The sequence below is a fragment of the Lynx rufus genome, unplaced genomic scaffold, assembly GCF_022079265.1.
Source record: "Lynx rufus isolate CCGP_SWC_20201006 ecotype Redwood Valley unplaced genomic scaffold, mLynRuf1.p SCAF_3, whole genome shotgun sequence".
Lineage (NCBI taxonomy): Eukaryota > Metazoa > Chordata > Mammalia > Carnivora > Felidae > Lynx > Lynx rufus.
In genome coordinates this window covers 79,149,806-79,166,088 of record NW_025814845.1, presented here as the reverse complement: position 1 = coordinate 79,166,088, position 16,283 = coordinate 79,149,806, and the positions used below count along the sequence as shown (strand labels likewise).

Here is a 16,283-nt window from a genome sequence, read left to right as displayed (position 1 = left end):
CTTTAAATACTTTAAAATTATGTAATTCTATGTAATTCATTTGATATAATTATTTTAAATAATTTTATATAATCCTTATATGTTAGAAAATGCTTTCTAATATGTACAAGAAAATAATTTTTTAGAAACAATCTAGCAGCCTATTGCACTTTGATGACTTTTTAAAAAATACCATACCATCATTTTCCCTAGTAAGTGTATTTAATGCTCAAGGGCATCCCCCCCCGCCCCACACAAAAAAGGGAAAAAAAATACAATAGATCTGGGTCTGGGGGTTGGTCAGCCTTTATTAAGTAACTGAGTGTGAAGGATTCCTTATTACGAGTTGTATTAGTTCTTTATGAAATGAGCTTTTTCCCCCTTCCATTTTTATTTGAAATCTATTATCTGGTTCTTATTCAATAATAATGATAATATTTTAAGGATACAGATAAAATGAGGGCTTAAAGAGCTTAAGTAACTTGCTAAAGGCTATACTACAGAATTAATTTATGAAAGAGGAGAGATTCTATCCTCTATTTCTCTAATTCCTTGTATCATTCTGATCAACTGCAGATTAAACCATGATTGATGGCCAAATGAATACAATTAACTCTTTGGTAATTCAAAAGTTGTAATAGAAATCTCAGAGATCACAAATTCAAATACCTGTAAGGGCCATATGCCACAACAACAAAACGAAGATAAAAATCATATGAAAATCTCAACAGATGCACAAAAACATGACAAAATTTAACATCTGCTCATGATAAAAACTCTAAACAAAGTGGGGTTAGAGAGAACATACTTCAACATAATAAAGGCCATATGAAAAACCTACAGTTAACATCATATCTAATGGTGAAAAATTGAGAGCTTTCCCTCTAAGGTTAAGAACAAGACAAGGATGTACACTCTCATCATTTTTAATCAACATAGTACTGTAAGTCTTGGCCACAGTAATCAGACAAGAAAAATAGAAGAAGCATTCTTTTTGGTAAGGGAGAAGTTAAACTGTCAGTATTCACAGATGACATACTATACATAAAAAAAAAAAAACCTTAAAGACCCTACCAAAAAAGTAACAGAAGTAATAAATGAATTCAGTAGAGTAGCAAAACACAAAATTAATAACAAGAAATTGGTATCTTTTCTATACACTAATAACCAAACAGCATAAAAAAGAAATTAAGAAAACAATTCCATTTACAATTGCACCAAAGACAACAAAATACCCAGGAATAAAACTTAACCAAGGAAGTGAAAGATCTATACTCTGAAAACTATAAAGCTGATGGAAGACATTGAAGATCACACAAACAAATGGAAAGATAGTCCATGTTCATGGATTGGAAGAATTAATGCTGTTAAAATATCCATACTATCCAAAACAATCTTCAGACTAAATGTATTCCCTATCAAAATACCAATAACATTTTTTACAGAACTAGAACAAAGAATCCTAAAATTAGTATGGAACTAAAGACTCTGAAGAGCCAAAGTAATCTTGAGGAAGAACAAAGATGGAAGTATCATAATCCCAGATTTTACGATATACTACAAAGCTGTATTAATCAAAACAGTATGGTGCTGGCATAAAAATGGATCAATGGAAAAGAATAGAAAGCTCAGAAATAAACCCACAATATGGTCAGTTAATATTATATGTTTTATATTATATATATTATATACATATATAGCCAATTAATGTATGACAAAAGAGGAAAGAACATACAATGAGGAAAAAAAACAGTCTTCTCAATAAATAGTGCTGGGAAAACTGGACAGCTACATGCAAAAGAATGAAACTAGAGCACTCTCTAACTCCATACACAAAAATAAACTAAAAATTGATTAAAGACCTAACTATGAAACCTGAAACCACAAAAGTCCTACAAGACAGCATGGGGAGTAATATCTCTGACATTAACCACAGCAATATTTTTCTAGATATGTCTCTTCAAAGAAATTAAGACTACATACATACATGCACATACATACGTATACATACATACACATACAAAAAAGCTTTTACACAGCAAAGGAAATCATCAACAAAATAAAAAGACAACCTACTAAATGGGAGAAAATATTTGCAAATAATATATAGGACAAGGGTTTAATATCCAAAATACATAATACATAAAGAACTTATATAACTCAACACCAAAAAAACAAATAATCCAATGAAAAACTGGGCAGAAGATACAAACACACATCTCCAAAGAAGACATACAGATGGCCAACAGACACATGAAAAGATGGCTGTCATCTTGGCCAAATGTCAGAATGGCTAAAATCAAAAGACAAGAAATAAAAAGTGTTGGCAAAGATATGGAGAAAAAGGAGCCTTCATGCACTGCAAGGGGGAATGTAAATTGGTACAGCCACTGTGGAAAACAGTATGGAGGTTCCTCAAAAAGTTAAAAATAGAAATACCGCATAATCCAATAACTCTACTACTGGGTATTTACCCAAAGAATACAAAAACATTAACTGAAAAGATATATGCACCCCTATGTTTAATCAGCATTATTTACAATAGTTGAGATACAGAAGAAACCTGAGTGTTCGTCAGCAGACAAATGGATAAGGAAGACGCAGTGTACACATACCCAACACACACACACACACACACACACACACACACACACACACACACACACAGGAGTATTACGCAACCATAAAAAAGGACATCTTGCCATTTGTGACAACATGGATGGACCCAGAGGGTATAATGCTAGGTGAGTTAAATCAGACTAAGAAAGACAAATACGATATGATTCCATGTGGAATCTAAAACAAACAAAACAGATAAACAAAAAGCAGAATCAAATCTATAAATACAGAAAATTAAAAGATAGTTGCCAGATGAAAGAGGTATACTCAAATTAAAAAAAAATAATAAACTAAAAAATAAAGTACAAATGAACAGGTTAAAAAATATCTTCCAGATAGAGTACTGAGTGAAATTTATAGGATTTAAAATAATAGGAAGAAGTACTGGAGACCCCACACCTTGCCTAAGGACACTATCATTAACTGTCACCAATAGGAATACAGGCTCAGGAATCTTAAATTTTTAATTTTTCAAGAAAAATTTGCAAAATAGATTTCTATCAGAAATTTCATGTTATTTAAATGTTGACTAATTCCAATTTCTAAAACTTGTGTAACAAAACCCATCTGCAAAGTATATTTGGCCCGTTGGCTGGTGGTTTGCAAGCTCTATTATAAACATGACTATAATCACTATAGTATAATGCTGTTAATTAAGAAGACTGACCTAAGTCTGCAGTGACTCCATGACTTGAACAAACAAGTATTACTGAATGCCAACAAGAAATATGAAACACTGAGTGACTAAAATTGTATTAGTGAATGTGTTATAGGAGTCCAAGAAGTAACAGGTATCCAGAGAAATAAGAGGTCTGAAGTAGCCTTCATGAGCTAGACAATGGAGAATGAATAAGAACAGAGGAAAAAAGTTACTCTAGGAGGAGGAATAACGTGAACAAAGGTATACTGGTGTTATCACTGACAAAGAATATTTCAGAGTCAGTGATTATCAAAGGAAGATGTATTTCAGAGAGAGAAATATAAGAAAGGTAACAGATTTCTATGACTTTTGAAAGCTCAGCCAAGTTTAGACAAGATAGGATAGTCAGTTCAAGTAGTAGTAGATCTTGAGAAGAATGATATAATCAGTGCAGTATCTTTTTACTAATCTAAAAGTTAATCTGGTTGTAGCATGTAGAAAAGAGTGGAGAGCACAGAGTCTAGTAGTAGGGAGGCCAACTAAGAAATGGTCTCAGTAGTACAGGAATGAAGAGATGAGGACCTAGACTTTAGTAATAAAAATGTTACAAAGGGAAGAGTTTTCCACTAACCTATTTACGTGAGTGAATCCTTGAAGTTAGCTCATTTCTGTGTGCATGTGTGTATAGGTATGTGTATTTGTGTATGTGTACAGATGTGTTTTTTTTCATTAACAAATTGGAGCTGGCCTGGTATAATGAAGAGAACACTAGCAGAGGAGTTAGGAAATCAAGATTCTAGATCTGACACTACCCCTAACTCAATGTGTGAACTTGGGCATGTCTCTTAGCCTCCCTAACCCTCAGTTCTCTGCCCTGGACAGAAAGATACAGAGCCATGATGTCACTGTTGGAGGCCCTGGATCTTACAATTCGAAAAACCATTAACAATCTTAAGTCCAGATGACCCTTGCACAACAGAGGTTTGAATCACACACAGGTCCACTTATACGTGAATGTTTTTTCAATTAATACAGTACAGCACTGTAAATGTATTTTCTCTTACGGTTTTCTTTTTTAAAATTTATTTGAGAGAGAGAGAGAGCATGTGCGCGCGAGTGGGGGAGATGGGGTGAGAGAGAGAGAATCTTAAGTAGGCAACCATGCTCAGTGTGGAGCCCAAGGCAGGGCTCCATCCCACAACCCTGGGATCATTAACTGAGCCCAAATCAAGAATCAGACGCTGAACCAATTGAGTCATCCAGGCACCCCCACCTTTTGATTTTCTTAATAACATTTTATTTTCTTTAGCTTACATCATAAGAGTACAGTATATAATACATACAACATAAAAAAATATGCATGGGGCACCTGGGTGGCTCAGCTGGTTGAGTGCCTGACTCTTGATTTCAGCTCAGGCCAAAATCCCAGGGTTGTGGGATCGAGCCCCACATGGGACTCTTTGCTGAGGATGGAGCCTGCTTAAGACTCTCTTTCTCCCCCCGGCTTGTGCTCTCTAAAGCAAAAACAAAAACAAAAAAAATAGGGGCACCTGGGTGGCTCAGTGGGGTTAAGCGTGTGACTCTTGGTTTCGGCTCAGGTCATGATCTTACAGTTCATGGGTTCAAGCCCCATGTTGGGCTCTATGCTGATAGCTGCGGAGCCTGCTTAGGATTCTCTGTCTCCCTCTCTCTCTACTTCTCCCCACTCACTCGCGCACTCTCTCTCAAAATAAAATTTAAAAAATATGTTAATTAACTGCTTAGTCAGGATTCCAGTCAACAGGTTATTAGTAGTTAAGCTTTACAGAGAATCAAAAGTTATATGTGGATTTTCAATTGTGTGGGAGGTCCATGCCACCATTTTCCATGTTGTTCAAGGGCCAGCTATCTTTAGATAAAAATCTAATTGCTGGATTCTTTTAAAAGTCCCCAAATCTGGCTTCCCTGGGTCCACATTCCTACACGGCAAAAACGGTTGGAGTGCAGTAGGGAACTCCTATTGTAGGTTAGGCACATACCCTCTAGTTTGCCATAGTCTCCTCATTTCCTGTTGTATCTTCACCTTGAGGCCCAGTGTTAGTTGCCATTCATCATGCTTTCATTGCTATTCTTATTATAGTAGAGAGATATTTTTCTAACCTTTGTCTTTTATCAAAAGAGAGAAAATGAAAAACAGACAATTTTTAAGAAAAGTGAGAGGAAACATACATCTTTATGAAAATAAAAAATATTCCTTGGGTGCCTAGGTGACTCAGTCAGTTAAGCATCTGACTCTTTATCTTGGTTCAGGTCAACTTCTCATGGCTCGTGAGTTCAAGCCCCACATCGAGCTGTGCACTGACAGTGCAGAGTCTGTTTGTGTTTCTCTCTCTCCCTCTCTCTCTGCCCCTCCTCTGTTTGCTCTCCACCTCTCTCTCTCTTTCTCAAAATAAATTAATTTTAAAAAATATTCCTTTCAATTTAGTATGTGAGGAAAAAATTGCACCTGTGTCAAAAGCTTACCACTTTACCCCTCTTTAATCATATAGCTTCTTCATTTGAGTTTGGGAACCCTGCTAGATGTGTTGGAGAGCTACTGAAAAAAATATATCTAAGAAGTGAAATGATCAGATTCACCTTTTAAACAGAGTACTCTAGCAGCATGTAAAAACTGGTTAAGAGGGGAAATGCTGGGGGAAAGAACATCTGTTACAGAAGAGTAAGAAGATTTCAAGGGGTAATAAACCCTTGAACTGGCATGTTTGCAGCAGAGAAAAGAGGAGAGGGCTGATTCAAAGAGGCAGAACTGTTAGAACTTAGGGAATCCAATGGATGTTATAATGACTAGATTTTAGGAACGGTTGACTGGATAGATAGTGATACCATTTACTGAGCTAGGGAATTCACAGGGAGAAAAAGTCACCGGTAAAGATGAGGTAGTTTAGCATGACTCTATAGTAGAAGCAAGCAAACTACTCCTGTTTTTGAATAGTCTATAGGTAAAACAGTTTTACATTTGTAAATGGTTGAATAAAATCAAAAGAGAAATATATTTCATGATGTGCAAATTATATGAAATTGAAACTCAGTGTCCATAAACAAAGTTTTAGTGTAACACAACTTACTCCTGTATTTATTGTCTATATCTGTGTTCACATTATGATGACAGAGTTGAGTAGGTGAGACAGAAACCGTGGGTAGCACTTTTATCAGTTTGCCCTGTTGTCTGATGTGCTCCAAATTATGGACAGCACTGTGGATAGCACAGTTATGGCTGTCCACTGTTTCAAGTACCATGTCTACTGACATAACACAACATTTCACTTTGATCAAGTCAAAACAGGAAAAGCATACTTCAAATGTCATATTTTTAAAGTATTTAAAGTGGTATATGGATTAGTTTGTTATTGAATAAGATAGCAAACCACTGTATTGTGCAGTGACACTATAGCTATGCTAGAAAAATACAGCACTATATTATCAGACTAAGCCTTCATCATATTCACAATTCATAGGAAAGGGTCAGAGAAATTAGAAAACATAAAACATAATGGCTCATCACGGCCGAATTTCTTTTCAAAAATAAAAAATGAAAATGAAGTTGCAAATGAAGTAAGTTTGAGTGGCTCACTCATTAACCAAGCACGGAAATCTTGGTGAGCTCATGGTGAGCTAACGAAATATTTCGGGGGGTGGGGGGGGGGGATGCGGTGATTTGTTTGAGGCAGCCTTTCTGTGATGATAGCTACTTGAAGAGGTGAGGACACTAGGAACAATATAAATATTCAACTAAAAAATAAGGCAAATAATTTTGAAAGGTGTTCCTTGGTTCTTGATGAGCTGACCTGTATTAGTGACACTGCATGTTATCTGTGGAAAGACTGATGCTGAGTGTGAAGTAACTAAAGAAGTAGCTTCTATGAAGAGTCTGCATAGAATAGGCAAGAATATTTTCAAAGCTGAGAAAATATTAATTCAGTACAACCTGAAGTGGAATCTGCTAAGATGTGTTACAAATGATGATGGTAAAAATGTGAAGAACAGTAAAAGGCATAGCTGAACAAACTCACAATGTTTGTGGAAATGTAAGGTGGTTAAAGTCTATGCTTATTCATTACATTATTTATTGGCAGGCATTTTATAAGGAAGATATTTTAAATTATCATGCCAGGAGTATCAACTTCATTCACTCTCATTGATTTAACCACTGTCAGTTCTGTGTACTTCGATAAGAATTAGAAGCCAAATATCCTGACTTACCTTGTCACAGAGCAGTTTAATGGCTTACCAGTGGTACAGTTTTATCGTGATTTTTTAGCAGAAAGGTGAGAATGCAGGGTGCATGGGTGGCTCAGTAAGTTAAGCATCTGACTCTTGATTTCTGCTCAGATCGAGTCCCACGTTGGACTCTGCACTGATGGTGCAGAGCCTGCTTTGGATTCTCTCCCCCCCCCTTCCCTGCCCCCCCCCCCCCAAATAAGTAAAACATTAAAAAAAAAAAGTGAGAATGAAATTTCTGGGGGAAAAATGCCACTATTATCAGACAATGAATGCCTCTGGAAATTAGATTTTGCTGCAGATTTGGTGTTTCCTAGAATTTGACCTGAAAATCAAGGCAAAATAGTGCTTATATGAGAAACATAACTATGTTAAGTCATTTTGACAACGTTGTTGGAAACACAAGTAACCATCAATCTGCTATATACCCTTCTCGTGCTGTCAAATGTTATACAATAAGATCTCCACACATATACAAATCTACAACAGATATATTTTGCAAGCTCAAACTACTGTTGCAGCACTGTTTTTCAGACCTTATTTCAGACGCAAATGAAACTTCCAAACATCAAAATCCATTTAAGTAACAGAGGAGTTTCTACTTTACTATTGTAAGTGGTTAATTTGCAATGTAGTAGCATGCTAAATGTTAAATGTCAAGAGAAGAATCTAAAAGATTCTATAATTCCTTCCATAGAAATGATTAGTCTCATTAATAAAATCATATGCCCATGGACGGATACACGGATACAAGCATTTGAGAGTACCTATCTGTGTGAAAACATGTTCCAAAGACAAAATCCATAAAATCACATTAAAGATCTGCATTAACAAATGAACATCTGGATCAATTTTGATGGCAGGGTAACTCTGAATCCCAATTAAGTGAAATGCTATCTCAAAAACAGAATTACAATATTTTCATTGGTAGACCTATATTGCAATAACTTTTGTTCAGTTAATGTTGTATTTTGAACATAGTCAATAAAATATTTGTGGATATTTGTTTTCTCTCAACATATATATTTTCTCTCTTATTTTTGATTTTGCCTCTTGGCCTAAATACTGACCATCTGACCCTTTATGTAAAAAGTCTGCAGACCTATGCTCTATGGTGAGGCTATTAAAAGTGCAGCATCATCTGTCAATGTCTTGACAATGCAAATTCTCAGCCTACCCAACACCTACTTACCAAAATTTCTGAGGGCGGGCCTAGTAATTTTTTTTTAACAAATGCTACAGGATTCTTAAGCAAGCCAGAATTTGAGAATCACTGCTCTAAAACAAAATTTTAGAGACTGAGCTCTCTCCCCCTGGATAAATTACTTAGTTCTCTGAATCGGTAGAATGGGGATAGTATCACCCACTTCATAGAATTGTTGAAAAGATTAAAATTAAATTTTAAAAATATGAGAAAGTGTAAAGTTTAACATAACTCATCAATAATTCTTATTAAACAGTAATAAATGATAATTATTAATCCAGTGGTATACCAGAACCCACCTGTACCAGCCCATGAGAATGATTATTAAATTTTTAAGAATTTTCGAGGCAATTATTAAAACACACATTATTGAAAATTAAATCTTATAAACTTAAGTAAGTTATATTAAAACAAAGATATTACTACTCAAAACTCATTACTACTTAATTATTTTACTACCCTTTACTATTATCTGTGCTCACAGGTTCTTATATCTATATAGCAGATCCACCATATACTAGTGTGCTGTATCTCATCTCTTCCCAACCATGAATTCATAGGATATCAACAACCACCACAAATCAGGGCTTTTGTGGAGAAGGGTTTTTGGTTAAACATTAACCATCACACCTCTAGTTATCATTATTAATTATTACACAATAGTTTGCTTTTGAACTAAATGAGTTTGAATTAACTATGCATGTAGAGATGTCTAATAATCTCTTAGATGAAAAGACAGCCCAGACACACACACACACACACACACACACACACACACACAGGCACTAACAGCATACACATAGTAATTAAAATCATAAATATGGACAAAATTAAGCAAAAACAGCTTTTAGAGAAGAGGCCAGATACATAGCTCATAAAGACAAAATTAATTTTCTGTACAAAAAGTTAGAAGGACTTTGGAGTTTGTAAGCATAGCCAATCATAGCTAGCAGCTCAATTTACTTCCACTTATCACTATCCTAATTCTCACTTTTAATGCCTGGAATGCTTCTAGCAACAAAAGTTGTATAAATGGATGTACTGAGAGAATGACATTACTCTGCAATTTGAATCCATATCTTAGCCAGTATGAGTAATGGTATTTAAGGCTGTCTGGTTAGACAAAGCTAACAGGTTGGTTCAAACCCTGAAGTGCTACCTCAAGTCGACATTACTCCAAAGAAAAATGAATTATATAAGTATGTTTATGGCATATTTAAGACATCAATGATACTGAGTACATTTTAAAGTTCAGTTTCACAGAATCATAGGATTTTATAACCAAAATAGACTTTATAACCTATTCTGGTATCTTCATTTATTATACCTCCTCTCTCCACAAGAAAGAACTATTTGCCAAGTTAAATGCCTAGAAAAGTATTTTAAATTAAGTGTTATCTGAACATGATTATCTAAAATTAACATGAAGTTCCCAAAGGAGTGGATCTTCCTTCTCTACTCTTCCTGATGTTTATGAGCAAGGATTAAAAAATTTAAGTCATTCTTATAGCTGTTGTTGGTGCCACCAATAACACCAGAATTGCCAAGTTCAAATTCAGGTGACTTGGAATCTCTGAAGAGGAAAACCATACTCTTCCCCAAAGGCAGCTAGAAGCTCCAACATTCCACTGTGAAAGTTAAAATCTACAGTTCACAAAATGAATTAGGGTTATTAAAACCTCCCAAATCATAGTACTAGATAGACTAGGACTCTACCAAAGTTAATGATTTCAATTCTCCTATAAGTAAAAAAAAAAAAAAGACATATACAACATAGATATAACGGCAACATAAGAAAAATTATTGAACTAGTCAATCTCTTTTAAAATAATAAATTTTAGTGATTATCAGTTTACAAAGATTTTTATCACTCTACTTTGCAAAGAACAAGTAAAAGTACTATTTTTTACTATTGATCTATGAAACCATTCCTGGACTTAGAAATACAAGAGAAAAAAAAAAAGACTTATATCTAAAGCTAACACAAATTTATAGAGAAAAACAAAACTCCAGGAATTAAGAGTATAATTAGAGGCATACATACAACTAGAGAAATCCAAAATTCACAAAGACTAATAGTAAATAAAAAGTGATAAAACCATTCATCAGTGAAGAGTACACTTTATGTAAAATGTCATGTGAAATTATAAAACCATTTCTAAGCTCACTCTGTATGACAGATATTGCAAACATAAAAAGCATACTGTACTAAGACACAATGACATAAAAAATGGAATGTCAAAGAAATTTTGAAGCACTATGGTGAGATAACAAATTATTCTCAGGCAAGAAAATAGCATGTGTCATTCCATGTAAAGTGCAACATTTTAAAAATGTTTTTAAAAACCTATGCTTACTTACAGATCTTTAAATAGGTCAAGGGATATAGCATGAATACATTGGGAATTCTTAGTTCCACTTACTCATTATCCAGTTAGCCTCTACAACTGACCTCCATTTCTAGCATACCTCTTAAAGCTGCTTTTTAGAAAATATACTGAGTAATATCCTAAGCAAACTACATCAACAAAGATCCTTTTCTCAGTCCTTATCACTGGTCTGAAGCAAAAGACATTATTGACCATTCTTTCATGAAACCAACCACATGCAGATTCTAGCCTTTCACTCCTACGTCCCTTCCAGTGTCAAATCATTCCATTCCACTTCCCTAACAATGGGTCATTCTTCAAGATTCTTACTTTGGACAAATTTTTTCTTTCTCTCTGTTGTCTCTCAGCCTCCTACTTAACTTGAAATATCATCTCAGGAGATTTATGGGTAACTTCCAGATCTCTAGTTCAAAATCCTCTCTTAAGAGTTAAAATAACTGTTTGTTAATTTTTTTTTTTTTTTACCTAGTTTCAGTCAGTCAACAAATGGTTACTGCATGGCTACTATGTGTCAGACACTAGTGTTAGAAATGTATTCAAAACCTATTATAAGAATCCCTGTCATCAATGAACAGAGAATCTAAATGGCAATTCACCAGGTCCAAAACTAACGATTCACATTTCCTCTTCCAGTGGATTAAATATATATTAATAATTTTACATCTCTCTATTGCCCAGGTGACAATGTATGACTCCTTTCTCAATTCCATATTCAATAGGTTAGCAAGGAAATTCTGTTCTTTATTTGCAGTATTCTCTTCCCATTGTCACAGCCAAGTTCAGACCAGTAAATATTTTCACCCACACTGCAACAACCACCCTCTGAAGTGTTCTCTATTTTTTTATCTAATTCATCCTTGACTCAATTGACAGATTAATTTTCCTGAACCACAGACTTGATCCGTCACTTAACTACAGAAAAACATTTCACAGTCCCTCAATAGACAAGTCAAAGTCCAAAAACTTTTTCAACTTGTCATTTAAGGTCCTCCATTATCTGGTCTTTACCTATTAGTACTGAGGAAGGTGACACACACTCTTACCTTACCTTTTGCTCCAACCAAACATGGTTATTTAACCATATCCTGAAACTCCTTGAGTGTTCCCTCTCTAACTTCACTTATGCCATTTCTCTCCTCCCAACCCCCGGCCTGATTAACCGTCTCCATTCATTTTTACCTTTCAGAAGCTTAACCAACTTTTTTTGTTTCAAATAACATCATTTTTCTAAAACCTTTTCTCCATGCCCTGAATCTACAATACATGTAAATGTAAAGTTATTTTATATCACTTATACTTTATTTCTGTTATAGCTGTGTATGTACCATCTCATTCCTGTTAATATTATATGCAGCTTGAAATATGAATGTCTTATTCCTCTCTTTCCTCCCACAGTACAGTGTACGTGGTTGATATTCAATAAATATTAAGTACATGTTGAATTTATAATAAAATATATACATTAAATAATAGCCATCACCCATAACATTATATAGGAAGTTTCTTTCACTTTCTTACAGGGAAAAATCACTGCCATGAGATTATTAAAAATCACCTTATTTATGGAGCGCCTTGGATGGCTCAGTCGGTTAAGCATCCAACTTCAGCTAAGGTCATGATCTCGCAGTTTGTGAGTTCAAACCCCACATTGGGCTCTGTGCTGACAGCTCAGAGACTGGAGCCTGCTTCAGATTCTGTGTCTCCCTTGCCCTCTGCCCCTCCCCCACTTGCACTCTGTTTCTTTCTCAAAAACAAACAAACATTAAAAATTTTTTTTTAAATCACCTTATTTATTTCTTGAGACGGCCTTAAAAAGTGATTTTTTTCCTACCATTAATCAAGATACCTTTTATGTATACATGAATTGTTATAACTTCCTTGGTTCAGAATATGAAATTGCTTTCCACGGTTTCAATTTTACATTATTGTATGTATCTAGTAATCATCCGATAAACCACCTTACCATTGAAAACAGCAGTGCAGAAGGAAATGGCTAGCCTGGAGGCTATTCCAAAACCTTTAGCTCTGAGAAGACCCAACTTTCTTTTTCTTTTCTTTGTTTTTTTTTTAGTGAGAGAAGAGTAGTCATAGTAAAATTATACTTCTCTGTTCCCATTTCCTCCAAGCCTCCATGATAGTCTACCAACTTTAATGTTTGTTCACAGCCCATACTTTCAGGTTCACAAACTGAAAATAATAGGTAGGTTTTAAGTTCAACAATGAATTCACCAAAGATTTATTGAATATCTACTATGTGGAAAGCACGGAGGGGTGGGGGGATACACAAAAATCAATAAGACATAATTTTCATCTTTTGGAACTCATGACTAAATGCTAACCACACACACACATAAACAACTCCATTATAAGGCAGATTATGTAAGTACTAAAAAGCCTCCAACAAGGTACAGAGTGCTATGGGAGACTGATTTAATCAAAGAGTATCTGAGAAGCTCCAAATAAGAGGTTTCTATCTGGCCATTCTTTGAAATCAAGCAATAACATTCAAGATTTTGAAGATTAATTATTTTTAAGTAAATAATTTTAAGTATTTTTATTCATAAGTATTGCAACATAACTGAATTTTTTCTACTGAAAAGATTCTTACTCAACATGGAAGTTAAAATTTTATTTAAATGGATTTTGTAGCTCACCTTGAAACATGGGCAAATGTATTTTACAGGAGAAACTTGTGACCTACAATTAGGAGTAAATTTTTGAATGTTCAAGGAAAATTCACAATGTGTCCGATAATCTGAATTAATATTTATTTAAATTTGTACTCCTAGAGAAAAGCTAAGTACATATGAGCCACCCATTTCTACATAAATTTGTTCACCATGTCAATAGCACATCAAAAGGGGGAGAAAAACTGAACTGAAAATAAAATTCAGGGCCCCAGATTCATTTTTCATTCATATCACCTCCTGCAACACTAGCCTCAAAAGTCTGAAACAGAGCTTGGAGCATTTGCTTTCCCAGTAAGCTCCATCGACACCATTTCTAGATTTAGATACTTCCTTGAAGATTCTGAGTTGCCACGACCTAACTCTAGTTGTGTTGAGCACTGTATTGACAGATCAAAGAACCACACTCATTTTAGGCTTAAAATAACCTGCACGGAAGGGGTAGGAGAATCCGAGTTGACAGATGCCAATGGAGCAAATTTTAAAAAGAGGAAACTGTGATAACAGTGGAAGCAAACTGGGAACATGTAGCAGTATGCTATTCCGAAATGCTACTATTAAAAAAAAAAATAACTGCAGAATTAATCAGACGTTTTTGTAATTACTGAACTTAGTATTTAAGCAATATGTTATGAAAAAATTTTAAGATAAATTACATGCAGTTTTAGAAAATATATTTGCTTTTAAATATCTCATCCAAAACAATCTCTTGAGATTAACCAGACATACAAAGGAACTAAAATCAGATTATGTAGATGTAGGCAGGCTAAGCTGGGAACGAATAACTAACACGTAAGTTCGGTAACATGTTACAGGGTGCGTTTCCTCCTACAGTAGACAGGCGAAGGAACCAAGAAAATGGGCTGAGCACAGGAATATTGCACACTGTAGTCACCCAACACTAATTCAACAGCTAGCGGCTCTATGCATCCTTCCTCACGTTCCTCGTGGCCTCTGACAAGTCATCCTTTCAACCCATGAGGCTGTCCGCTCTCCCCCATCAAAAATAATTTCCGTGCACGTTGTACAATCGCCCTGACAAACTACTTGCTCGCACTTCCCCGCCTCGGGATGAACAGTCCCCAAGATGGGGAAAGGTCGCCCTGACAGGGAAGTTAGGCGAAGTGGTCTCTCTGGCGGTCCGACCGAGCCTCCAGCCCAGCAGACGCCGGGGAAAGGAAGCGGGCGGCCTCCGGAGAAACGGGGATGGGGCAGGCAGAGGAGGCTAGCCCGCGAGGCAGGCTCCGCGGTGCCCGGGCACCCGCTCGGGCAGGAAGAATGGAGGAGGGGAGGCGAGGCAGCGAGGTGCCCGAGAGCCGCGGCCCGACCCCACCCCGCGCTCGGGACCCTCCCAGCCCGGGGACCGGCGTGCGTTCCGCGTGCGCCGACTCTCCCCGGAGGAAGAGCCACTGTATTACACCCGTGGATTTGAGAAATCTGGCAACTTTGCGCGAGGAAGGCTTCCCACCCTGCAACACGCCGAGAAAGAGAAAAATGTCAGGCGATGACGGGGGAGGAAGGATGACTTACCCATGTTCCTCCCAGAGGGTGAGGAGCCAGCAGGGCGAGGCGAAGGTCTCCGGTGCGGGCGGCGCGGCGCTGTGTCCTCCCTCTACCTCTGTCTCTCCCGCAGCCAGGGAGGGACCCGCGGGGGGCGGCCGCCGGGGAGGAGCAGCTGCTGCTGCTGCTGCTGCTGCAGGCGGCGCGGCCGCGGCGGGGACGAGCGGCGGGGGGCGGGGCGGGGCGGGGCGGGGCGGGCGGGCGCAGCCTGCGGCGGGCGCGGCTCCGAGCGGGCGGGCGGCGGAGACGCCGAGCCGACTTGAGGAGCGCCTGCCCTGACTCGCGGCCCGGGAGCGCCCCGCCCTCCCCGCCGAGCATGCTCAGTACCTCCCTCTTTTTTTTTTTTTTCCTCCACTCCAGAGGCAAGTGATTCTGAGCGTGCGGGTGGGCGTGTTTGCGGACCAGCTGCAGCCGCCGCGGAGGAGCTTGATGGCGACCGCCTGCGGTGCGGTGGGTGGGCCGGGAGAAGGCAAGGCAAGGGGATACGGAGTCCCGAGTGCTACCATCTGGCCTGCCCCGGCTTGCTCTCCGACCCCGCCAGTCCACACCCGGAAAACCGACCCATGTTCTTTACGGGACAACCCGGTTGCACAGGCGGGAATTTCCCGGAGACGCTGGGCCGCCTCAGACCCGGGAGGGTGGTCGAGAAGCAGAGCGGGCACATTGCAATGAAGCTGGAATGGACGCATAGGCGATAAGGCCAGCACCTCTGAGAGAGAGACAGATACCTGAGGACGCCCGTTTTCCGAGCAGCCTGTGGGCCCGCTGAGCACAGAGCAGGGAGGTGGTCGCTGGGAGGGCGCTTAATGTTAGCGGGCGTAACGGTGGGACAGTTAGGGCTGTCTTGGCTGTGGCTAGTTTAAAAACAGAGAGGTCTGGGCAGTCGAGAACAGTGACCGCCCCAGGATTTCCTTCAGGGAGTCAGCTGTTCTTCCGACATTAGCGCG

At 37.9% G+C, this 16,283-nt stretch overlaps 1 protein-coding gene across 3 annotated transcripts in view; it reads right to left on the bottom strand.

The window, feature by feature from the left end:
- The window catches only part of RAP1GDS1 (Rap1 GTPase-GDP dissociation stimulator 1), a 173,066-nt gene extending 157,592 nt beyond the window's left edge, over positions 1-15,474 (bottom strand). Inside the window, exon 1 of one of the 3 annotated variants that reach the window (XM_047090391.1) lies at positions 15,307-15,474. In XM_047090391.1, coding sequence (XP_046946347.1) covers positions 15,307-15,310 — 4 coding nt within the window. In that variant the 5' untranslated portion in view covers positions 15,311-15,474. The remainder of the gene's footprint in view (positions 1-15,306) is intronic. The other 2 variants (XM_047090390.1, XM_047090392.1) reach the window with 2 other exon arrangements.
- Between the last annotated feature and the right edge of the window lie 809 nt (positions 15,475-16,283).